This window comes from Panthera uncia (assembly GCF_023721935.1).
Source record: "Panthera uncia isolate 11264 chromosome C1 unlocalized genomic scaffold, Puncia_PCG_1.0 HiC_scaffold_4, whole genome shotgun sequence".
Classification (NCBI taxonomy): domain Eukaryota; kingdom Metazoa; phylum Chordata; class Mammalia; order Carnivora; family Felidae; genus Panthera; species Panthera uncia.
Window position 1 is genome coordinate 71,030,309 of NW_026057585.1, and position 25,496 is coordinate 71,055,804.

The following is a 25,496-nucleotide window of genomic DNA, read 5'->3' on the forward strand; positions in this document are numbered from 1 at the left end:
TTTTTTTTTTTTTTTTTTTTTTTTTTTTTTTTTTTGGTAATGTTCTATTTCTCCATCTGGATAGCAGGCTATTACAATGGCATGTTCACATTTTAAAATGTCACTGAGCTGTACACTTATAAGTTGTCCATAACATCCAAAACACATGATACCTTAAATGTTTTTGATACCTTAATTTTTTTAATTAGAAAATTATTTTTTAATTTAAAAAAAATTTAAAGAACTAAAAACATGTTGATGTCCTCATGGCTCTCTGTCTTTGCCCTCTTCTCTCATTCTACAAACTCCTTAGGTGTTTCTGTTTTCACGACCCACTAGCAGTATGACCTCGGACAAGGTTACTTAATTTCTCTAATCTTCAATTATAACTAAAATTGGAATGGTACTTCCCTTTCTTGGTACTTCCTTTTCTTGCAGTGACAACTGAATGAGATAATGCAGATAAAGCACTTACTAATGAAACTGGCATGTATTAAGTGCTCTGTAAATGTTAGCTGTGGAATGGATGATGATGGAGATGGTAATAAGACAAAGCTCTCAGCATAAAACCTGAAACAAGAATTCAAAACACTTAAACTCTCAGGCTTCACTCACGAGCACACTGACGACACCTATTCTGTACTCCAGGGTAATCTTCCCTGTGTTCAGATCCAAACACCCTCCTATCTCTGGATGCCTCCCCCTGGATCCCTACAGGTACCTAAAACCCACATGCCCAATAAAGAACTAATCTATTTGCCCCACAAATGAGCTCCACCTCCTAGGGTTTTCTTTTATCTCAGTTAGTGGGGCAGTCATCCACCTAACCACGTAAGCCAGAAACCAGTATCTAACTAGGGATTCCTTGATGGGGTCCATTACCTCACCCTGTACAGGGTGCCACAAACAAGTGTTCTACAAATGCCTTGATTTGTTTACATGTCCATCTTCCTCCACTAGACAAAAATCTCTCAAGAGTATCCCTTCAGTCTTATTGATATTATCATTTAGAAAAGTGTTCCATTACCAGAAATAGAAAACCTTAGCAACAAGGTCTTAAATAAATATGGTTTGGGGCGCCTGGGTGGCTCAGTCAGTTAAGCATCCAACTTCAGCTCAGGTCATGATCTCACAGCCTGTGAGTTCGAGCCCCGCCTCAGGCTCGGTGCTGACAGCTCAGAGCCTGGAGCCTGCTTCGGATCCTGTGTCTCCGTCCCTCTCTGCCCTTCCCCAGCTCATGCTCTGTCTCTTTGTCTCAAAAGAAAATAAACACTAAGAAAATGTTTTTTAATAAAAATAAATATGTTTTTTTCCTCATGTGTAATAATAAATCTGAAGCGGGGTATTTATTGGCTTTGGCTCATTGCCCAACAAAGTCACCAAAGAGATGGGCTCCTTCCATCTTTCTCCACACTTCACAACCTGGCTTTGGGCCTCAGAGGAATGCACCTCATGGTTGTAAAGTGACTGCTGAAACTCCAGACATCCCATCCGCATTCATGGGAATAAGGAGGAAAGGGACAGTATCAGCAGCAACTACTGTTCCTATCAGACCCAGCAAAAAGTCTCCCAGAATGGGGCCCCTGGCTGGCTCAGTTGATAGAGTTCTCCCGATCTCAGGGTCATGAATTTGAGCCGCATGTTGGGTGTAGAGATTACTTTTTAAAAAATTTGGGGCACTTGGGTGGCTCAGTCGGTTGGGCGTCTGACTTCAGCTCAGGTCATGATCTCACGGTCTGTGAGTTTGAGCCCCACGTCAGGCTCTGGGCTGACAGCTCAGAGCCTGGAGCCCGCTTCAGATTCTGTGTCTCCCTCTCTCTCTGCCCCTCCCCCATTCACGTGCTGTCTCTTCAAAATTAAATAAACATTAAAAAAATGTTTTTAAATTAAAAATGAAGGGCACGTGGGTGGCTCTGTCAGTTAAACATCTAACTTCTGCTCAGGTCATGATCTCACCATTCCTAAGTTTGAGCCCCTCATCGGGCTCTCGGCTGTCAATGCGGAGCCTGCTTTGGATCCTCTGTCTCCCTGTCTCTCTGCCCCTCCTCCTCACTCTCTCTCTCTCTCTCTCTCTCTCTCCCTCTCTCAAAAATAAGTTAACGTTTTTAAAAAAATAAGTAAATAATAAGCCAAAAGTCTCCTAGAAGGTGCCTATCTGCCGGTAATGAGTGGAACGGAACTTTCCCTGCCCTCGTGGTGTTTACAATCCAGTGAGGGAGACAGACATGAAACAGGTGTTCTCATAAATAAATAAAATCACAGAAGTTGTGCTTACTATGAAGGCAAAAAAACAGGGGTGAACAGATGTAAGAGTCACTTGCTAGCAGTGGCAGTAGGATCTGAACATTAAAGTCCGTCTTCATGGCATAAAGTTTGTGACCTTCTAGCTCAAGGATTCTTCCTTGGAGCTTCACTTTATCCAGCACTCAGCACGGTGCCCAACACATAGTAAGTACTCCATCGGGAATGATAATGGTAACATTATCAGCTTAAAAAGTTAATATTGAGGTGCCTGGCAGGCTTATTGATAGAGCATGCAACTCTGGATCTTGGGGATGTGAGTTTGAGCCCTACACTGGGTGCAGACTTTAATTTTTTTTTTAATGTTTATTTATTTTTGAGAGAGAGGGAGACAGAGTGCGAGAGGGGAAGGGGCAGAGAGAGAGGGAGACACAGAATCCGAAGCAGGCTCCAGGCTCTGAGCTGTCAGCACAGAGCCTGACGCGGGGCTCGAACCTACGGACCGTGAGATCATGACCTGAGCCGAAGTTGGATGCTCAACCCAACTGACTGAACCACCCAGGTGCCACTAGACTTTACCTTAAAAAAAAAATTAACGTTTATTGGGTGCTTATTATGTTCCAGATGCTCTGCTAAATGCTTTATATACACATAAATTATTTACATTGTCATTGACATTGTTCTTTTTTAAAAAAAACAACTTTATTGGGGCTCTTGGGTCCAACTCTTAATATAGCTCAGGTCATGATCTCACAGTTCATGAGTTGGAGCTCTGCATAGGGCTCTGCGCTGACAGTATGGAACCTGTTTGGGGTTCTCTCCCTCTCTCTCTGCCCCTTTCCTCTCATCCTCTCTCTCTCTCTCTCAAAATAAATATACTTTTGGGGCGCCTGGGTGGCGCAGTCGGTTAAGCGTCCGACTTCAGCCAGGTCACGATCTCGCGGTCCGTGAGTTCGAGCCCCGCGTCAGGCTCTGGGCTGATGGCTCGGAGCCTGGAGACTGTTTCTGATTCTGTGTCTCCCTCTCTCTCTGCCCCTCCCCCGTTCATGCTCTGTCTCTCTCTCTGTCCCAAAAATAAATTAAAAAAAAAAAAAACGTTGAAAAAAAAATTAAAAAATATATATATATACTTTTAAAAATAAATAAATAATAAAAACAATTTTTAAGGTTTATTTACTTTTAATGTTATTTTTAATGTTTATTTACTATTGAGAGAGAGAGAGAGAGAGAGAGCAAGAGCAGGGGAGGGGCAGAGAGGGAGACAGAGGATCCAAAGTGGGCTCTGAGCCATCCACACAGAACCCAACACAGGGCTCAAACTCATGAACGGTGAGATCGTGACCTGAGCTAAAGTCAGACACTTAACCAACTGAGCCACCCAGGCACCCCTTAAGATTTTATTTTTAAGTAATTTGTGTACCCAATGGTGGGACTTGAACACACAACCCCAAGATCAAGAGTCTCATGCTCCACCCACTGAGCCAGCCACATGCCCCTGGCTTTTTTCACTTAGCATAATTTTTATTTGAGATTCATCCCTGTTATAGCATGCATCAGTATTTCTTTCCTTTTTTAATGTTGAATAGTATCCCATTGTAGTATTTTTTTTTTTAAAGCATCTCTACACCCGACGTGGGGCTCGAGCTCACAACCCCGAGAAAACAAGAGTTGTATGCTCTACTGACTGAGCCAGCTGGGGGCCCTCCCATGGTAGTATTGTTAGCTAGGATGCCATGGGAAGTTATTCTGCGGAAAGGAGGAGGGGGAGGGACAAAAGCAGGGAAGAAATGTGTTTTGTTTTGCAGAACCAACGGTTCTCCAGCCCAGGAGACACCCAAATAGTTTTGTCACCTGATAACCCCTTGCTAGGTGTGTCACACGTGATAGCCTCTTATGCCAGCCAGTTTCGGATGGATCGGAACTTCAGACCTGTGCAGATGTCCCGAAACCCCTAGTTGTCCTCAGGTTACCTTTGGCTCATTACGATACTAAGATCTTCTCCTATATGTGGAGTTTACGGTCATTTTTTAAAACATTAGATGTATGCACTAGTGTGTTGACATGTTAGGAGGAATGCACAATTGAATCGGAAGTGTCTAGGCAAGCTCCCCACCCCCATCCCCTATGATACTGAATAAGGGGCGCCTGGGTGGCTCAGTCGGTTGTGTCCAACTTCGGCTCAGGTCATGATCTCGAGGTTCGTGAGTTCAAGCCCCACGTCAGGCTCTGTGCTGACAGCTCAGAGCCCAGAGCCTGTTTCAGATTCTGTGTCTCCCTCTCTCTCTGACCCTCCCCCGTTCATGCTCTGTCTCTCTCTGTCTCAAAAATAAATAAACGTTAAAAAAAAATTTTATACTGAATAAAAAATCCTCCTGCTAACCCCTTCAGTGCCTAAAGCACTCTCTCCCTGTCTCCTTACTTGTAACAAGCAATACAAATTTCTTTGCTTTCTACATTTCCTTGGGTTGTGTTCAATTTGATGCACTCCAAGGAGTGAACCCTCTGAGTTAGATTACAGTATTGATTGACATTTGGGTCGTTTCCACTTTTTAGGTATCATGAATAGGGATTCTATAAACATTTATGTGCAAATCTTTGTGTGAACGTATGTTTTCATTTCTTTTGGTAGATAAAGGGCGGAATGTCTGTGTCATATAGTAAATTTGTTATCTTTTAAGAAACTGCCAAACTTTTCCAAAATGGTTGTACATTTTATATTTCCATTGACAATAGATGAGGGGCCCCATTTCTCCACATCCTTGTCAACATTTGTTATTGTCCATCTTTCTGATTAGAGCCATTCTAATGAGTGTGATGTGGGATCTCCTTGGGGATTTAATTTGCATATTTCTAATGATGGATGATGTTGAATATCTTTTTATTTGCTTATTAGTCATTCACATATCTTCTTTGGTGAAATATCTATTTAAATCTTTTATCCATTTTTTTCCTTTTGTCTACTTTTTAATTGAATTGTCTTAACATTGACTTGTAAGAGTTCTTTACATATTCTGGATACGAGTCCTTTATCAGATTTGGCTTTGTAAATATTTTCCCTCACTCTGTGGCTTGTCTTTTCATCTTCATAGGGTCTTTTGAAGTGCAAACGTTTTTAATTCTTTTAAGTTTATCTATTCTAGGAGGAAGAGATATCCCATGTGCCAGTGGGGGAGGGGCAGAGAGAGAGGGAGAGAGAGAATCCCAAGCGGGCTCCACACTGCCCGCACAGAGCTCAGTGCAGGGCTTGGTCTCATAAACCGTGAGATCATGACCTGAACCAAACTCCAGAGTCGGAGGCTTAACCGACCGAGCCACCCAGGTACCCCGCAAATGTTTTTTAATTTTGATGAGGTCTAACTTATTGAATTATTTTCTTTCATGAATTGTGCTTTCGGTGCATTGACATTAACATTTATATCAGCCTGATCAGGATAATTCTTCTTGCCTCTGCCCCTGCCCACTACAGTCTCCTCAACCCAGCTGACAGAGTGATTCTTTAATACTAGAACCAGATAGATCACGTTGCTCCTCTTAGAAACATCAGATGGCTGCCCATCTCATTCTGGAGGGAAGCCAAGTCCTCTGATGACTTAACGACGTTCCCCTGCCCCCAGTCCTGTGTAAGTGCTCTCCCAGCTCACTGCTCCAGTTCCCCCATTCTCCCAAGTGTTGATGGCTTGCTCCTTTACCCGCTTCAGGGCCTTGCTGACATATGGCCTCCCCAGTGAGGACTTCTCTGCCCACCACGACGTGCTTTATTTGCTTATTTTTCTTTCCGCTTTCCCTGTTAGAATGTCCGCTCCATGAGGACAGGGATCTGTGTTTTGTTCACCACTATCCCGAGCACTTAGGACAGCCCCAGCTCTTTGTGCTACATATTTGTTGAGTGAATGAATGACATCCCCTAATTTCATCCTCCCAATGAACTTTGGAAAAAGGCATTATTACTGTCCCCACTGTAGAGCTCAGGGAATTGGGATGCAGAGTCTCAGCAACTTGAACACCAGACCTGAGGCTATTTGTTGAATAAACGAATGAGTGATGAACGAAATGAGTGAACAAACAGGAAGGACTGTTTGTATGGTAATAAATAACGCTTTCGGTTTTCACCTCTGGGTCAGCCACATTCCAACCCTTGCCTGTGGGCGCTACCTACTCAACTTAAACATCTCTCTCTGGAGCTTCGAGAGGCTCTGGGCAAAGAGCCTGACACTAGCTGCTCAGAAAAGTAAGCCATGATCCGCAAGCAACAGGAATGTGTTGCCTGACCCGAGCTCAGCCTGGCCCGCTGGGGGTTGGGTGGGGTTCTGCAGTCAGGTTAGTCCATGTAAATGAGAAGAGAATTCAGCCTTGCGGGCAAGGTCATTTGGAAAGACCAGGGCCTTCTAGCCTATGAAATATAGAAATACAAATATAAAAATGCTTAGAGGCAGACACACACATACCCATGAATACACTCTGGATTCCTCTGTTTAATAAAAACGTACTTTTTCTTTGTCGCCCTGACTTACTTTCCTGCTCAGCAGAGGACGGCTCAGCATTAGAGGCAAAGGCACAGAGGGCCTTGGTGAACGGCGACGCCAGGCGACCCGTGGGTCACTTCTGCATCACATTTGGTCCTTTATTTGCTTCCACCAGCTGTTGTATTTGGGTTTTGTTTTGATCTCAGGCTCTAAAATGTCTTCATCTCAAGGCCAAATCCCATCCATTCTTCAAGACTTGACTCAATGGGGCGCCTGGGTGACTCAGCCGGTTAGGTGTCTGACTTCGACTCAGGTCATGATTTCATGGTTCATGAGTTCAAGCCCCGCATTGGTCTCTCTGCTGTCCCCATAGAGCCTACTTCCAATCTCTGTCTTTCTCTCTCTCTGTCCCTACACCATTCCCCCTCTCTCAAAACTAAAAAAACAACAAAACAAAAAACACTCGGCTCAAATTCTACCCATTTGTGCATTCTTTTATTTACAGATTAAAATTTTTTTAATGTTTATTTATTTTCGAGAGAGAGAGAGAGAGAGAGGGGAGAGAGAAACAGAGCATGAGTTGGGGAGGGGCAGAGAGACAGGGAGACACAGAATCTGAAGCAGGATCCAGGCTCTGAGCTGTCAGCACAGAGCCCAAGGCGGGGCTCGAACCGACAAGCCATGAGATCATCACCTGAGCTGAAGTCAGACGCTTAACCCAGGCACCCCCAGGCATTCTTGATTCTTCTTTCATAGCCCACATTCAATCCTACTGGCCTTAGTTTCAAAATGATATCCCCCTTCCCCCTCTTCTTCCCTCTCCTGTCATTACCATCCTACATCACCATCACCATTTACCTGCACGCACCCCGGTAACTGTTGCCCCTTCCAATCTGTTCTCCAAATGGCAGCCAGAGAGATTTTTCCCAAAAGCAAGCCTCGGGGCGTCTGGGTGGCTCAGTCGGTTGAGGGTTGAGCATAGGACTTCAGTTCAGATCATGATTTCATGGCTTGTGAATTGGCATGTCTCCTCTCTCTGCCTCATCCCAGCTCGGGCTCTGTGTCTCTCTCTCAAAATAAATAAACATTAAAAAAATTATTTTAATAAAAAATAAAATAAAATAAAAAAGACAAAAAGCAAGCCTGAATTCACCACTCTACTAAAAATCCTTTAAATATTCCCAAGTTCCCTACCTTGGCCTACCAGGCCTTCAGTGATCTAGCCCCTGCCCACTCTCTCCCCAGCCCTGCACCACTCTCTGGTGCTCTCTGGGCTCCAGCCATGTTGGCCTTTGTCCTGTTTTTCTAAAATACTCCTTGAAGGAGCTACGTTCCCTCCCTCCTCAGGGTCTTTCCTAAAGCCCACTTCCTTCCAGAAGCCTTTCTGAATCCTAGTCCTGTGCTGCTTCCTTTTTATTTGGTACTTTGCCCACAGAGCATCCAGGAGAGCTTGTAATTATGTACGTGAGATTTTTGGGATTGATGTCTGTTTCCCACCAAACGAGGCTTCTCAGGGGAGGGACTTTGTTTTGCCACCATCGAATCCCATCACTTTGTACAAAGCCTGGTTCATAGCAAGTGCTCGGTTAACACTCCTGGAATATTATTTGTGGGAAGAATGGATAAACGAAGCCTCATGGATTGTAATTTGTACAGTAGTTTAAGCATTCAGGCTCTGGGGTCACACACATCCGGGTTTTTTTTTTTTTAATTTTTTTTTTCAACGTTTTAAATTTATTTTTGGGACAGAGAGAGACAGAGCATGAATGGGGGAGGGGCAGAGAGAGAGGGAGACACAGAATCGGAAACAGGCTCCAGGCTCCGAGCCATCAGCCTAGAGCCTGACGCGGGGCTCGAACTCACGGACCGCGAGATCGTGACCTGGCTGAAGTCGGACGCTTAACCGACTGCGCCACCCAGGCGCCCCACACATCCGGGTTTGTATCTAGGTTCTGCTCCTTTCCTGTGTGCCTTAGAGTGACTTGCTTGACCTCTCTGAATCTTAGTCTTCTGCGAAAGGAGATAATAATACAACCAACGGTCCAGGGCTGTTGGGGGAATAAAATTTTAACAACACAGGTAGAGTGCTTGTTAATTTAAGTGGTTGGTAACTAGCAGGTAATATTACAGCACTTGATAAGTGTGTACCATGGGGCTCCCGGGTGGCTCAGTAGGTTAAACATCTGACTCCGGGCACTCAGGTCATGATCTCACTGTTCGTGAGTTCGAGCCCTGCATCTGGCCCTGCGCTGATGGTGCAGAGCCTGCTTGGGATTCTCTCTCCCTCTGTCTCTCAAAATAAATAAATAAACTTAAAAAAAAAAAAAAAGTGTGTGGCGGCACCTGGGTGGCTCAGTCGGTTGAGTGTCCGATTTTGGCTTGGGTCATGATCTATCGGTTCATGAGTTGGAACCCACATCAGGATCTCTGCCGTCAGCCTGTCAGCGCAGAGCCCCCGCTTCAGATCCTCTGTCCCCTCTCCCTGCCTTGCCACCGCTTGCGTTCTCCCCAAAATAAATATTAAAAAAAAAAAAAGAAAATGTATGCCATGTTTGTTGGATTTAAATCTTCAGGACCACGTAGAAGCTCAGACAGCAGTAACTGCAGAGACTGCTCTGAGATGAGGCTGGAAAAGACCATCCCTGGAAAGGGGTTTGGGACACAAGGTGGTTGAGGAGCACCCTAGTTCCGGGGCCGAAAACCTCTCTGCCGGTCGAAGTCCAGTTCAGGTCCCGGGTGACCCCTATTTACTTATTTATTTGTTTGTTTATGAAAAAAACTGTTGCTGGGCACATCTCCATTTCAGCCATTCCTACCATTAGTGTGGGGGAGGGGAGAAAAGCAGCTCATCAGGGAGAAGGTTGAGTCTGGCGGGGTGGATGCAGGTCCTTTCTTAGCTGAGGTGGCTGAAGGGTGGGAAGTCCCTCTAGGAGCTGACTAGGGGGTGCGCTCCTGATGGGAGCAGAAGGAAGGGCTGGGAGCGGAGATACTGAGGACTGAGTACTCTGGCAGCCCCAGCCAGAGTTCCTCCTGCCCAGATTTACATCTTGCCTCAGGGCCAGCGCAAACACCTTCCCCTTCATCCATTTAGCCAACATTGATTGAGTCCCTACTCTGGGCCAGACTGAGTAAGCTAGGAGGCAAGTGAGACACGGTCCTTGCCTTTGAGAAGTTCACAGTCCACTGGAGGAGACAGATGAATCAGGCCATAATTATAATGTCAATTTGCATCTCTTTTCTGCGCGGCAGCCTGGATAATTTCTTTGGTATTTTTTCCTATTTTAGTTTGTGAACAGCTGAAGAAGCAAGGGTAATAATTTCAGCACAGCGCTATGGTTACTGGACTAACAACACAGCTGGATGTGAGGCCGTTCTAGTTGGGGGTGGAGAAGGAAGGGGCTAAGATTGGGATTTCCTAGAGGAAATTTCCTTGGTCTTGGATGAGGTGTGCCCAGAAGGGTGTCCAGGCATGTTTCACCACGGCATGGTGCGTTCTACAATTGACACATTCTTATGAAAACAGTGCGTGTCAGAGGTAGAAAAACTAGCAAATGCAGTTAACATAGGGAGCATCACTACCCAGAAAATCACTGCTAACATTTTGATGTATATCCTTGCCTGGGCTTCTCGAATCTTTTTTTTTTTTTTTTTTTACATTTACTTATTTTTGAGAGACAAAGCATGAGCAGGGAAGGGGTAGACACACAGAATCTGAAACAGGCTCCAGGCTCTGAGATGTCAGCACAGAGCCCGAGACGGGGCTCCAACCCATGAACCTCGCGATCATGACCCCAGCCGAAGTTGGACGCTTAACCGACTGAGCCAACCAGGCGCCCCATGGGCTTCTCGAATCTTAATGCTCATACAAATACCCTAAGGAGCTGTCAGAATAAAAATTGTTTCAGTAGGTCTGCGGTGGGACCTAAGAGTGTTTCTAAAATGTCCCCAGGTGATACAGATAGTCTCCAAATTCACTTGAGCAAGACTGAAGTCTATGTAGGTGTTTGTGTGGGTGTGGGTGTGTGTATTTTGGATTGTTTCCAACTTTTTAGTATTAGTAATGAGGCGGTGTTGAATCTTTGTCCATAAATTTTTAAAATATTTGTCCAATTGTTTCCTTTGTATAAGTTCCTAAATATCTATCTCTAGGTCACAGATAAAGCATGTTTTAAGGCTTTTGATAGATACTGCAAATATTCCTCCAGAAAGGTAGAACCAGCTTATATCCCCACTAACAATTATGAGCATGCACTTCCCCATATTAACACATGATTTTTGCCAATTTGGTAGTCAAATAATAGTACCTCATTGTTGTTTCAATTTGCATTTTTTTTTGATTTGTGTTTCTTTGATAGTGAGGCTGAGTATCTTCCACATTTTTATTGGAATTTGTGTATCCTATTTTGTAAATTGCCTATTTGTGTCCATGCACAGCTTTCAATTAGGGTATGTGCTTTCTTTTCTTAATGTTTATTTATTTTGAAAGAGAGGGAGACAGAAAATCCCAAGCAGGCTCCACGCTCAGTGTGGACACCTCCACGGGGCTCGATCTCATGACCGACCTGAGATCATGACCTGAGCCAAATCAAGAGTTGGATGCTTAACTCACTGAACCACCCAGGTGCCCCTAGGGTGTTTACTTTTGTTCTTATTGATTTGAAAGAAGTTTTGGACTTAACCCTTTCATTGTTACAAACCGTCCGGCATGATGTACTTAAGAAATGGCAAGTCTTTAGATCGGCCTGGGGTAAACGGTTTAAGGGGAGAGGAGTCACGCGTGGAAGAAGAGGATGGTGGTCTAAAGTGCCAGGTTGTCAACACTGGGAATGTTGAGAACCTGTGACATCTTTCAGCCACGTTATAGCACTTGTTCTAGAAACTGGAATGGGTGCGGACACCGGGGTTTCCTCCTTGTCAGTGGTGCTGGATGTGCACAGCTTACTTTTGACCCCAGATTCTAGGTTTCATTGAGACCTCAACCAGCTTTTTCTCTGTTTTATGTTAACACATATTCTTCATACACATTGTTGTCAATTTTATTTATTGAGGTACAATAAGATCTGCAACCAACATTGAGGGATGGGAATTTTCCAAAAAAAATCTAGAGTCCAGTTGGAAGAAAAACGGGAATAGCACTACTTTTTTTTTTTTTTTATGTTTATTTATTTTTGAAGGAGACAGAGAGAGCATGGGTGGGGGAAGAGCAGAGAGAGGGAGACACAGAATCCGAAGCAGGCTCCAGGCTCTGAGCTGTCAGCACAGAGTCCAACGGGGGCTGGAATCACGAGCCGTGAGATCACGACCTGAGCTGAAGTTGGACACTTAACCGACTGAGCCACCCAGGTGCCCCAACCATGTGACTCCTGATTTCGGCTCAGGTCATGATCTGACGGTTTGTTAGTTTGAGCCCCACATCAGGCTCTGCTTGGGCTTCTCTCTCTCCCCTCTCTGTACCTACCCTGCTTGCTCTCACTTTCAATCTAAATAAATAAACTTAAAAAAAAAAAAAAAAAGAGTCGCACATTCTACTGACTGAGCCAGCCAGGTGCCTCCACCCCCAAAGTATTATTATTATTATTATTAAATTTGTTTTCAGAGAGCGAGCGAGAGACAGAGAGAGCAAGAATGGGGGAAGGGCAGAGAGAGACGGAGAGAGACAGAACCCTGATGTGGGGCTCGAACTCATGAACCATGAGATCAAGACCTGAGCTGAAATCAAGAGTCAGACGCTTAACTGACTGAGCCACCCAGGCACCTCCAAAGTATTTTTAAAAGTAAGAATTCCAAAAAATAGTAGGCAGACGGAATCAGACTGATGGAGAAGTCAGAACTTAGAAAACCACATTTTCTTAAAACAAACAAAAAACAAATCCACGTTCTTCTTAAAATCAAGATATTTGAGTCAAAGGTTGTTCTTCCCAAGGGAAGCTTGGACAGGTTTTGAGTTCAGAGTCTACAAATAAAAAATCAACGTGATGAACAGGGCAAATATCAGAGTAATTTGGTACAGAAACCTATTTGCAGAGCCTCAACAGTGGCCAGTACAACCCCTCCTCCTTTAACAAGCGGTTAATACAAAACTAGGAAAAATGTCTCCAGGTTTCCGGGAAAAACAATTTTTTTCTTTATAAAGAAGTCCATGCCAGGCAAAGTTAAAACTTGCAAGTGAGCGTAAAAGATATTTTCAGATATACAAGCATCAGAGAGGTTCTAATCCTGTGTGAAAAAACTCTCACGAGGGAATACTCACCAAAGAAAAAGACGAGCAGGCTGTACAAGAAACAACAGCAGCTGAGAGCGAGCCCCAAAGTGAAGGAGGTAAAGAAGAAATTAGAAAAAAATCGTATTTGAAATTGGTGCTGGAAAGATGTTTCATAAACATACAACTGAAGTGCTGTTTATCGGTTTTCAATTTCTGGAACGAAGACTTAACTGCACTAATAGGACAGGAACTATTGCAAACCACGACAACGTGAAATACAGAAAATAGTTGGGAGGAGGGAGGAGGGGGAATCTAGGGAAGTGAGCTAATGTCCTCATTCTTCTTGGAGGGCAATCAGTAGGTACTGCCTAAAGCCTTAAGTCAAGTCAGAGATGTTTAAGGGTGTTTGAAGTCATGAGGGAGTTCCAGAAACATGAAAAGTAATAATATATCTAAGGAAAGCAGGAGGTACAGGTGGGAGGTCACATAAACTGATTAAACCCCACACCTGGGTCACCAGGTATTGTCTATTAAAAGTGCAACCCGTTGTTTGAAGCTGCGATGCTTCCAGCCTGGAAAAAACTACAACCGGAAGCTTCAGGAATGAAACTAGGGCTGGGGAGAGGAGTGAGGAAGGCTGATCCCTTGTTTTGTACCTTCAAGACTTACGTAATTATTTTTTTAAGTTTATTTATTTATTTTGAGAGAGAGAGAGAGAGAGAGAGCGCACGCACCTGCACGCAGGTGGCAGAGAGAGGGAGGGAGAGACCATCCCAGGCAGACTCTGCAAGAACAGTGTGGAGCCCAACGCGGGGCTTGAACCCACGAACCAAACTGCGAGATCATGACCTGAGCCAAAGTCGGACATGTAACTGAGCCACCCGGGTGCCCCTAGAGTTAATTATTTTTATCTATAATGTGCATTCATTTTTCTCTTTAGTAAAAAAAGTTGTATTGATAACCATTTAACAAAATTATGGGACATCTGTAGCAGTAGAGTGTGTAGCAGTTTAAATGAGATACTGGAGCTCTTCCTGCCCACAGGTCCTGTCCCTGTGCTTTGTTTAATAAAAACACCGTTTGGGGCACCTGGGTGGCTCAGTCGGTTGAGCATCCGACTTCAGCTCAGGTCACAATCTCACGGTCTGTGAGTTTGAGCCCCACGTCGGGCTCTGGGCTGACAGCTCAGAGCCTGGAGCCTGCTTCCGGTTCTGTGTCTCCCTCTCTCTCTGCCCCTCCCCCGTTCATGCCCTGTCTCTCTCTGTCTCATAAATAAATAAATGTTAAAAAAATTTTTTTTTAAATAAAAAAAAAATAAAAACACCGTTTTGCCCGGGGCGGGGGGGAGATGAGGTACTGATATGGAAAGAGGTCCACAATATATTTAAATGAAAAGGGCAATTTACAGAAAGATATGACTAGGATTCTAGTTGTATAAAAAAATAAAGTTTATATACATGTTTGCATATTCATAGAAAATGCCCAGCAGGATATAGACTAAATTGTCCAGTGATTTTGAGGGCAGGGAAAGAATGCGGACTTTAACATTTTCCACTTCTATCCTATTTGAAATACTTTTTATTTTCTTCTTTTAAAAATTTTTTTTTAATGTTTATTTTTGAGAGAGAGAGAGACAGAGACAGAGACAGAGTGTGAGCAGGGGAGGGTCAGAGAGAGAGGGAGACACAGAATCTGAAGCGGGTTCTGTGCTGCCAGCTCAGAGCCTGACGTGGGGCTCAAACTCACAAACAATGAGATCAGACCTGAGCCGAAGTCAGACGCTTAACCCACTGAGCCACCCAGGCGCCCCTATTTTATTCTTTATTTGAGAGAGAGAGTGAGAGCGCAAAGGGGAGAGGGGCAGAGGGGGAGAAAGAGAACCTTAAGCAGATTCCACACGGTGTGGTAGAGCCTGATGTGGGGCTCGATCCCACGACACTGGGATCATGACCTGAACCAACTGACTGAGCCACCCAGGCGCCCCAACTTTTGTTTTTAAAAACAAAGAAGTATTCATTGTATAAGTTTGTCTTTTAAAAAATTAAAGCAATATTCTTTACAAAAAATTTGAAAAATTATGAAGAAAATCACCCAACCTTACAACTCTTGGAGTATTTCCTTCCAGATACTTTTTCCTCAATGCACCTGTGTTCCCAGCTGTAAGCAGGTGGCAGTGTGGAAAGTGCCCTGGAGTCAGGCAGACCCGGGAGTGCGGTCAACTCCACCACATTCCAGTTGGGATCCTCGAGTAGGCTATTCAACACTTAGGTCCGGGATGGGTGGGGGAGAGGGGAAAATGGGTGATGGGCATTGAGGAGCGCACTTGTTGGGATGAGCACTAGGTGTGGTACATAAGCGATGAATCAAGGGAACCTACCCCCAAAACCAAGAGCACACTGTATACACTGTATGTTAGCTAACTTAATAAATTACATATAAACCCCTCCCCCCGCAAAAAACCCCGAAAAACCAAAGAAACTGAACTTAGGTTCAGCCTTCCCGATCTCAACGAATGACAACTTCATCCTTCCATTTATTCAAGCCAAGACTGTGGGGTCAACCTTGACTCTTTATCTGACCCATAAGCAAATCGTCTTAGTGCCCACTCCAAGATAAAAGCAGTATCTGGCCACTTCTCACCACCCCTGGGTTTCTGCAAGGTTCTCCCTGACGGCCTAGGAGCTGGTTCCCATTTCCTCTCTTTTACAAGATTTTTTTTTTTTTAATGTTTGTTTTTGAGAGAGAGAGTGCAAGTGAGGGAGGGGCAGAGAGAGAGGGAGACACAGAATCTGAAGCAGGCTCCAGGCTCTGAGCTGTCAGCACAGAGCCCGACTCGGGGCTTGAACCCACAAACGTGAGATCATGACCTGAGCAGAAGCTGGACTCAGCCACCCAGGTGCCCCCCCCCCCCCATTTCCTTTCTAACCTCATCTCCCACTAGTCTCTCACCCCTGGCTCAGGGTGTAATGGCCACACCAGTCTCCACAATCAGGCACATTGCTGCCCAGGGCATTTGCTTTAGCTGCTTTCTGCCAGGTGCTCATGCGTTGTTGGGGCAAAATCCCTCATCAGCTTTGTCTTCCTTCACATCCCATGTTTTCAATGAAGGTTCCTCTGACCACACTTCCCCATCAGGAGCCTGATCCCTCCTATTTTAACCCCCCCCCCCCCCCCGCCCGGCCACCATGGCACTTATCAGTGACAAGTTACATATACATTTGCTTATTATTTTTCATATGCACCATGTTTCCTCCTATGAGTATAAACACTACAAGGGCAGAAGTCTCTGTTTAGGTCACAGGTGTGACTAGCACACAGCCAATGCTCATAAAGTTATGTGTTGAGTGAGTGGACGAGATCTAATTTTCTCACCTACAAAATGGGCCTCATAGGACCCCCACCCTGTATGGCTTTTTGAGGATTACGTGAGAAAAAATTCAAATTCCCTTTGTACAGCAGGGTCACCTAATCTCATGGAGGACACTAAGGGCAGATTCTGAAGGAAATATTTCAGTGGAGACCTAATGAGCAGGATTAGGCTCATGGGGTAGAACGTTCCAGAATAGCTTGAGAGAAGGTATGGAGCAGAAAGGCAGAATGGTGAGACAGGCACAAAGCTGACAGAGCAGACCGTGTGATGGCTGGAGAGCAGGGGGTGACGGGCAAGGAGGAAAGAGGAGGCCACAGAGGCTGGGTCCTGCAGCTTTGGAGGCGACCGTGAGGGTTTGGCAGGGTCTGGTCTGGACAGTGACATAGTCACGGCTGCCCACAGGAAGAGCCACTCTGGCCGCTGTGCTGAGAATGGGTTGGTGGGGGCAGGCAGACCTGGGTAGGTGGGGTGCCACCCACTGTGATGGGGGGGCAAGACAGGGGAGGGGAGGCTGATGTGGGGTGATGGCAGACACCCCGGAGCAGACACAATCAGGTGTGGGTCCCAGCTCTGGCGCCTCCTTGCCCTGTGGTCTTTGACAAATAAATCCACGGAAGCCTCAGTCTTCTCTGTGAGGCCAAGAGAAGAGGGTCTGCTCAGCTGGCTTGTTCTGAGGTTTAGTGATCACGTCCTAAAGCATTCTCTGTGCAGAGTCTGTCCCACAGTCCTCGCACTCTCGTTCAAGTGACGATCTGAGATTTGTCCCTCACTCAAAGATGTTTAATGGCCCATTCTTTTCGTTAGTAATTAATTACTCAAACTTAATAGCATCGACTGTAATGCAATGATGGTATCATTTTTCTAAACAAGTAGAAATACGCCAGGCACTGACATAGGTGCTGGGGAGCCAAAAGCCCTAATCCCAAGCCTCGGTCACTCCCAGCCTCCAAGGAGACAGCTGCCAACACTGGATGGCAGTGAGGCCCGAGGTGGAGGCGGCACGGTCACCTGCCAGGGACCACGTCCCTTTCACAATCAAATCAAGCTTCGCGCTGTGCCATCTGGCTGTTTCCAGCCTACCTCTCTCACCGCGTCCCGCCTGCCCCAGTCAAGCTGCGCGCCTTGGGTTTCTCTTTTTTGTTGGTTTCATGTTTCCAAGCCTTTGTACAAGTTGCTCTCTTCATTGGAAATGCCTTTCCCACTTTTTTTTGGTAACCACTGCTTGCCCTATGGGACACTCAGAATCCAGCCGACGTCACCTTCAGAAAGCCTTCGTTGACCCCAGCTCAGGGTTAGGTGCTGCCTTAGTGTGGGGCTGGTCACGGCACTAACAGTCCGGTCACTGCTGACTTCTCTTTCCCATTTGTTCTGGGTCTTGCTCTTCTCTGTGCCACGGGAAGTTCCGCGGCCTGACTACTCGGTGGGTCTAGTCTGATCACTGGTGGAAAGGCTGCAAGGCTCAACAAGCAGATGTTGCTGGCGGTCGAATGGCCACACTGTGTCCAGTATCCCCATTGCAAGGACTACAAGGGTCTTCATTAATCAATTTCTGTATCATCCCAGCTTCCACTGGCACATGCCATCTCTCTCCTTACAGCAGGGGAGGAGGAGAGGAAAGGGGAGGGGAGGCCCGGGGTCCCAAACACGATGGCCCAGAACATCCTGAGGGTGAGGAGAGGCAAAGGGTCTGCTGTCTGCCTGGGGAGCTGGGTCCCATGTGGGGTGCCCTTGACAACACACTGGCATCTGGTTTTCAGGGTTTGTAATGTTCCTTTCTGAAAGTGGGCAGCCACGCTGGGAGCCCGACTGCCGCAAATACTCAGGACAGCTCACTGTCTCCTTAGGAGCAGGAAATCTCCAGAATGTACCCCTAGGTATTGAACTCACAGAGCCCACTCTTCGGTTCCAGAAAGAGCTGAGACGGAGGCCCGGTTTGTAAGAAATCTGATTATTCAAATTTATTACCATCAAGAATTATGCAATGATGCTGTAGTTTTCTTAACAAATAGAAAACAGACTGTGTACAACAGTGGACTCTACAGCACTAGCATCCACAAGGTAAAAATGAATGTTTCATCCAACATTACCAACCCTGGATTGTTGATCTTGACTGAGCCTAGCTAGATCTGGGGACATGTGCTCCACATCCCTCAGCTAAAACAGCTATGCACCCTTCCCCGCCCCCACTTACCTACCTAGATAGTGCTGCCCAGAGGAAGAGGCCCTCTCCCTGCCCCTCAGCAAGCCAAGATAATAAGGATCGAGTATAGTACCATTGAGAGAAGTCCAGTAGTCTTGCCACATTGGTTTAGGAGGGCATCTTGAAGGAGTGGAAAAGAGCGATTCTCAGGGGCTTTGAAAACAGCTGCAAACCAGGGAGAGAAATCATCTGGCCCTGCTCTGAGGACAGACATGTGCTACCAGGCCCACTGGCCTGGACCTGAAGGGCCAGCTGTGCCCCTGCTCGGCCCTGAGGTGTGCGGGGCGTGGTACACACCCTGACCTGTGTCAGTCACCTTGGCCCCATGGCCAGATCCACAGCTTACCAACACCACGCCGTACCCGCAATGCTGGGGACAAAAGCAAGGCTCTGTGGGCCCAGAGGTCAGTCTGGCAGCTCCCCTGGGAAGCCCAGGAACACAGAGCTGCCTCCCCTCTTGGGGTTTTGAAGCAGAGGCCAGGGGGATGACTCTGTGTTTTTCTTGGTGGGTTTTTTTTTTTTGTTTGTTTTGTTTTGGATTTTTTTTTTTTTCTTTGTGTTTTTTTTTAACCTTTGCAAACACGATGGTGATGAGGAACGCCTTGCCAGGCTCCCCGAGACACGTCTGTGGTTCTGGGCTGTGAATGTTACACACACACACGGGAATAGACAACTGGGGATGAGTGTTTCCTATCTCCTCCCCGCCCACCACTGTCTGTGGGGCCTAAAATAAGGCTCTGAAGGAAAAACAAAACAAAACTCAAAAAAAGAATTGTGTTTCCCTGCATTTGGCTGAAACAGGATCTTGTCTGAACGGCCGGAAGAGCAGCTGGACCGGTGATGCCTCCCAGGCCCACGGCTGGGCCCGCACTTAGGCTGGTGGCCCCAGCTCCACGCAGAGGAAGGCATGTTCTGTCCTTCAGCAGCAAGACTCAAACAGAAAGAAGATCCAAAACGAACTCAGAAAAGAAAACAAACTGAACCCCAACCCCCACAGCGGCCCATTCTGCAGTTAAGGATTTGCAAAAGGAAAATCAGAGGGAAGAGGCTAGAATCCCTCAGTCTACCCCACTTAACGTATAAAAAAGGAGACTTTGTCTCCATCCCCACCCCATGAAAAGAAGCATGAGAAACGCGGCGGCAGCGGAACAGAGAGCTCGAAGCAGGCTCCGGGCGGGCCTGGTGGACAGAGACGGGCCACGGCACCTGCCTGCCGGCCCACCCACTCGCCCAGGGGTGGTCTGGGCTCTCCATTTGGTGTGGCAATGTTCCTGAAACGCTGTGACCCCAGTGGGCTGTGCTCTGCCAGCAACAGCATCCGTGCAGGAGGGCTAGACGATGGTCGGTATGGCTCAGAGGAGCTGAGTCCCCTCCGGAGCCCCAGGCAGGGGCGGCGGAGGAGAGGGGAGCGGTAGTTACGTTGCATAGTGGTCAAAGCTGCCAAGGTACTCCAGGGCCGCACGATAGCACAGCTGGTACTGGTCCTGCCGGAACAGGGGACTGGTATGAGTGGAGACTCCCGACACGCTGCCAAGGGCACTCACACTGTAGCTGGTGGGCCACAAGCAGGTGCTAGACACAGACATCTGCCCCAAGCCGTGTCCAGAGAGCCTGGAGGAGCCTCCGAAGGCTCATCTTTCTCCCCCGGTGCCCCATACTTACCTGCTCCCCCAGCCCCCACAGCCACCTCCATGAAGTTTATCTGCTCCTAGAGCGTGCACTCCATAAGGACTCTGGTCCAACCCTCGCCGGAAACCCGGCACTCTGCTAGTGCTCAGTGCAGAGCTGCTGAATGAGAAGCAGGTTCCACTCGTCCTACTCCGGCACCTCAGGCCGAGCAGGTAACGGTAAATGCTGGCGGCGTGTACATGTGAGGAGCCTGGCCTGTGCACCGGCCAGTGGGCCCGCCTACCTCCGTCTGCACCATGGCCGGGCGCTGTGTGCGTAGGGTCTTCACGGTCTGGAACATGTCGACCACGCCCTCATAGCGCATCCGCTCCAGGACGATGCTCAGAGTGATGAACACCCCAGTGCGGCCCACACCGGCACTGCTCAGGGACAGCACTGGATCAGGGATCCCGCCCACCAGGCCCACAGTCACCCCCCCTCCCCCAGCCCTCCACGGGGTCAGCCCGACCTGCAATGCACCGTGATGGGCCCGTCCTGCCCGAACTGCTCCTTGGTCTTGTGCACCTGCCCGATGAAGTCAATGAAGCCCTCACCCGTCTTGGGCACGCCCTGCTCGGGCCAGTCTGTGAACTGGAACTGCCGGATCGTCCTCGACTGCCCATCCTGGGAGAGGCGGGTAGGGAACAAGTACGTCGCTTGTTCCCCACGATGCAGCCCCACCAGGCCAGGCGGGCAGGACAATGACACAGGGTGTGTACCCGTGAAATTACGACACCTGAAGCCACCCTGGGAAATGCATTCACACACACCTGCGCCCTCGCCTCAGACTCCTGCAGCCTGAGCCAGGGCGCCATGCAGGCAGCCACCACCCCACGTGTGCTCGGGAAATGTCGTAGACATGCTTTCACGCAAAGGTACACGCTCCCCTCTCCACACTTACCCGGGCATCCGTGACCTTGAACTCACGCAGGATATACTGGGGCATGTTGTACTCAGCCATTGGGTCAACAACAAAGTACTGGTAGCGAGCAGAGCGCTCTGCTGGCCAATACTGGTGGCATTTCTCCTGTGGACAAAGGACCGAGCCCCCATGATCAGGCAGGGAGGAGTCAGGGAGGAGAGCCCCGGGTTTCAGAGAACTCTGAGGTAGGGCACCTCAGGTGGTGAGGAAGGGGTCCGAGGGCCTGGGTGTGAAAGGAGGGAGGGGTGAAGACGTGGCCGGCGTGCTCCCAGGCATGGCAAGGGCCCTGGGGTGGGGGTAGGGTGGTGGGCTCACCCTGCCCATCTCCCGAAGCCTCGTCAGCATGACGATGATGGTGGAGTTGTGCTCCCATAACATGCGCCAGAAGTCCTCGGTGCTCTCTGCCAGAGGCCCCTGCGTGGCGATGTAGGCCTTCTGCTGTCTGCAGTGGACACAAGACCGGACATGCCGGAGGGGCTGCCGCCCCTCGAGTCTCCCTCAGACTGTCTAGTCCCTTGAAGCCCTGCCCAGATTGACTACCCCTCCTCCAGGAAGCCCACTCTGATCTTCTGGCCTGGCCCTACTCTGCTGGGCCTCCAGCTAGCCAGCTGCAGGCCTGCGCACCCGTGGGGCGTGGTGTGCAGTCACGGGCATGCTGACCTATAGCCATCCAAGAAGCTGGCATTGATGTAGTCAGAGCCTTCCACACCACGGATGGGCTGCAGACACACGCGGGTCAATTCATAGGGCATGATGTTCACCAGGCGGTTCTTGAACTTGTTGCAGGGGAGGTTGGCGCTAATGAAGCGGGATGTGTGGGCCTTGGAGCTGGCCAGCAACTAGACAGAGGAAGGGGCTGGTCAGGCCTGGCCTTCTGGGGAGATCATCCCCATGACCCAGTCCAGGCCCCTGCGCCCACCTTGAACTCGAGCTCCATAGCGGTCACACTCTCCCCGGGAGGCACTTGGCCCAGCTTCTGGATGTGGGCATACAGGCTGCGGGCAGGCACCTCCGTGTGTCCGCACGTGGCGGCTTCCAGCAGCGCCTCGTGGATGAACACATACTGGTCCTCTGTCTGTACCATATAGTTCCGCTGCGATCGCATGCATGTCACATGGCCATAGATGTCGACCGTCTTCTCATGCTTCATCCGCTCCAGCATGGCATCGATAACGATGAAGCAGCCCGTGCGGCCCACGCCCGCGCTGCAGGACACGGGCTCGGCTTGGGGCAGAGGTCCACCCCACCTCCCACCCCACCCCTCTGGTGGCACTCTACCCCCTCACCTGCAGTGCACCACCATGGGCCCTGCATCGAGTGGGTTGCAGGCCTTGACCCGCCGCAGGAAGGCCAGGATGGGGGTCGGGTACTCGGGAACCCCGTGGTCTGGCCAGGCCATGAATTGGAACTGACGCAGCTCCCGCTTCTCACTGGAGCCACTCTGGGAAGAAAAGTGGGGGCAGGTGATGTCACAGGGGGAGTATGCTGAGGCCAGACCTGCTGCTCTCACCGGACTCAGAAGCCATGCGGGGCAGAGTGAAGGAGCTCGAGGCGCTCTTTCCATTCATCCCACCCACAGCCTTGGCTGCCACGGGGCACTCGCACACCTCTAAGCCCCGGCTTCCAGCACTGAGTTCCCGCTCGCCCGTCCCCAGCACGCTTAGCTCACGCTGCTGTCTGGTAGGGCCCGGGTGGGGAACGAGTACCAGGGCAGGGCCATACCTTGTGGAGTGCAAAGGTGCGTACGGTGTATGTGGCCAGCTCCACTGTGTCCAGCAGGGACACCTGAATGAGGCCGTAGGTCTCAGTGCCCCGGGCTGGCCAGTACTGGTCACACTTCACCTACAGGGGGACAAGTGGGGCAGGTGCAAGGGTGCTCAGAGTTGCCCAAAGGCTCAGACTGGCAGGGGCCCCAGGGGCAAAGAAGGGTGGGAGGTCTAGCTTACTTGGCTGCAAGGCCCCCCCGCCCTGACCTCTCAGATCTATTGTGCCACCCTCTCACCAAACCGTATCAGGTTCTCGTGCTACAATGCCATCCCTACCCGAGCTGGGAGAATGAGGGCCGTAATTGAAAATTATTTATTCATGACCAGATCACACCAGGCACATTTTCTGCCAAATTTACCCATAAGGTTTATGCGCCATTTTCAAGCTCTGTAAATTTTACGTTCCAGTCAATGCTTTGCAGTGCAAAAGCAGATAACAGCAGCTCTCTGCACTAATTAACTTAGGAGATGTGTTAATGCCCCAGGAACACTCCAGCATCTGGGGAACATGTGAACATCTTGGGAACATGCTAGCAACTGGGGAACATATTAACATTCTTGGAAAATGACAGCATCTGGTACATGTTAATATCCTAGGAACCTGCTGGTGACTAGGGAACACGCCATACCCCAGGAATACCCAGCAGCTAGGGAACGTGGGAACACTCCGAGAAGACAACAGCACTTGGTGCGTTCCTTGAGGAACTTCGGACAGAGACAGAAAAAGGTGCCTGAAGTCACCTGGTGGCTGGGTGTTTCCCACCCCACCTCCTGGCAGGCCCCTGCACCGTCCTACCCGGGACTTCTCCTCCAGCCGTGTCATCATGACCACAGTGGCCGTGCGCTGTTCCCACACCATCCGCCAGAAATCGCCCATGGTCTCAGGCAGTGGGCCCTGTGTGGCAATGTAGGCATTCTGTTTGCGGTAGCCATCGATGTAGTTGGCGTTGATATAGTCACTCCCTGGGACACCTATGGGCACGAAGGGACATGGGAGAGCATTATCCCAGAGCCCCCCGTCCAGCCCACCATCCCCTGGTGCACCCCTGGGACTCACGGGCCTCTCGTACAGGATGGAATGTCACCCCAGCCAGCAAGGAGGAGAGCAAGGGGATGGGAGGGGGCGCTGCCCTTGGCTCACCATCGATGGAGGTAAGGATGACCCGTGAATGGTCGTAGGCGATGACATTTGCGTAGCGGTTCTTGGGCTTGTTCACCTCCAGGTTTGAATTCTCCCATGTGAACTGCTGTCCAGGGTCAATGGACTGTAGGAAGTGGAGGAGGCAGGTAGAGCAGGGTAATAGCTGAGGTCTCCCTACTGCCCCCAAGACCCAGACTGCCAGGTGGTGGCCACATGCTGCTTTTGCTCCTAGGCCACAACCAGCTCCGTGCCCCCAGCTGTGGAGCTCAGAGGCTCCCACACCACCTGTCAGGTAGGTGATGAACAGAGGCCCTTCTGACCATGGCACCAAATCCCCTCGCCTGGTAGAGTGGTCGGGGTGGGGCAGAGGCAGAGGAATGTCCCTCAAGCCCTGCACCCAACTAATGAAATGAGTACAGACCAAGAGAGAGCAATGGTAGCCAGCCATGCAGTCCCCGACATCGTTGGGGCCTCTGGGCACCTGCTGCACCACCCTGTCCAGCTCTCCTTCCTGCAGGCAGGGCACAGTGCTCCTCGGGGTTCACTCCCAGGCCTTTGCACTCTGAAACCTTGCGGGGGGCCCTCCTTTGCCCGTGGGATCTTGCACGCACAATCTGGAGCTGCCCACTACCCCGGCTGCAGCCTGGGCTCCCCGAGCTCCCGAGCTGAAGTGAGTGGTCAGCAGCCACCTGGGGGTCCCCCAGGCCCTGCCATCTCAACCCTTGCCAAGCGGAGCTCATCAGCTTCCCTCTATGCCCGGCTCTGCCACTGGAACACCATCTCGGTCAAAGGCACCTTCACCCCTTTACCCCCAAACCCTGGCCAGAACCCTCAAGCCATCCTCAAAAACCCCTCCGTGCCCGTCCCCTCAGTCACTGTGCCCTTGTGCTACCCCGCCCCCGTGGCTCTCTTCCACCTGCTGCCACTGGCCTCAGCCAGGCCACTGCAGCCTAGACTCGGGTATTTCCCTCTTTGCTTCTGCCCCACTCTGACTTACTCTGTCCTGGAGCCAGAACAATCCTCAGAAAATGCAGATCTGATTATCCATTTCCTGCTCCAATGCCTTCCACGGCTCCAAATCCCCACAGATGACAATGACCGTAACAGCTGAGTCTCCGTGAGAACTCACCGTGTGCCTGGCACTGTTCTAAGCGCTTTGCATGTATTCCCTCACGTAAGCCTCCTATGAAGCAGGCTCTATTATTATCCCCCTTTTACAGAAGGATACGATCCAAAGTTCCCAGCAGAGCCCACGATGCCCGCCATGTTTTGGCGCCAGCCTACTACTCTCCACACGACAGCAGGCACTGTTTCTTTGAGACATTCTTGCCCACCCCACCCCTCAGCCTGCCTCGGTGCCGTCAGCCTACTTTCTCTGCACATTCTGTCATATTTAATACTAGGGTATACTGTCCTATTCAATGTTGACTGTCTGTCTGAGCTTGTCTCCCCCACCGGTTGAGCTGCCTGAGGCATTTGTATCCATGTTCCCAGTATTCAGCACGGGTAAGTGCTCGACAGCGCGTGATGACTGACGGACTGAC

At 49.1% G+C, this 25,496-nt stretch overlaps 1 protein-coding gene across 6 annotated transcripts in view; it reads right to left on the reverse strand.

Moving 5' to 3' along the window:
- Positions 1-18,187: 18,187 nt before the first annotated feature.
- PTPRF (protein tyrosine phosphatase receptor type F) overlaps positions 18,188-25,496 on the reverse strand; it is an 88,258-nt gene continuing 80,949 nt past the window's right edge. For all 6 annotated transcript variants that reach the window (XM_049617307.1, XM_049617308.1, XM_049617306.1 and 3 more), the window contains 11 exons: positions 23,953-24,076; positions 23,608-23,783; positions 22,768-22,887; positions 22,332-22,486; positions 21,965-22,250; positions 21,706-21,884; positions 21,361-21,487; positions 21,025-21,150; positions 20,593-20,747; positions 20,368-20,503; positions 18,188-19,939 (listed from right to left, as the gene is read on the reverse strand). In XM_049617307.1, coding sequence (XP_049473264.1) covers positions 19,871-19,939; positions 20,368-20,503; positions 20,593-20,747; positions 21,025-21,150; positions 21,361-21,487; positions 21,706-21,884; positions 21,965-22,250; positions 22,332-22,486; positions 22,768-22,887; positions 23,608-23,783; positions 23,953-24,076 — 1,653 coding nt within the window. In that variant the 3' untranslated portion in view covers positions 18,188-19,870. The remainder of the gene's footprint in view (positions 19,940-20,367; positions 20,504-20,592; positions 20,748-21,024; positions 21,151-21,360; positions 21,488-21,705; positions 21,885-21,964; positions 22,251-22,331; positions 22,487-22,767; positions 22,888-23,607; positions 23,784-23,952; positions 24,077-25,496) is intronic.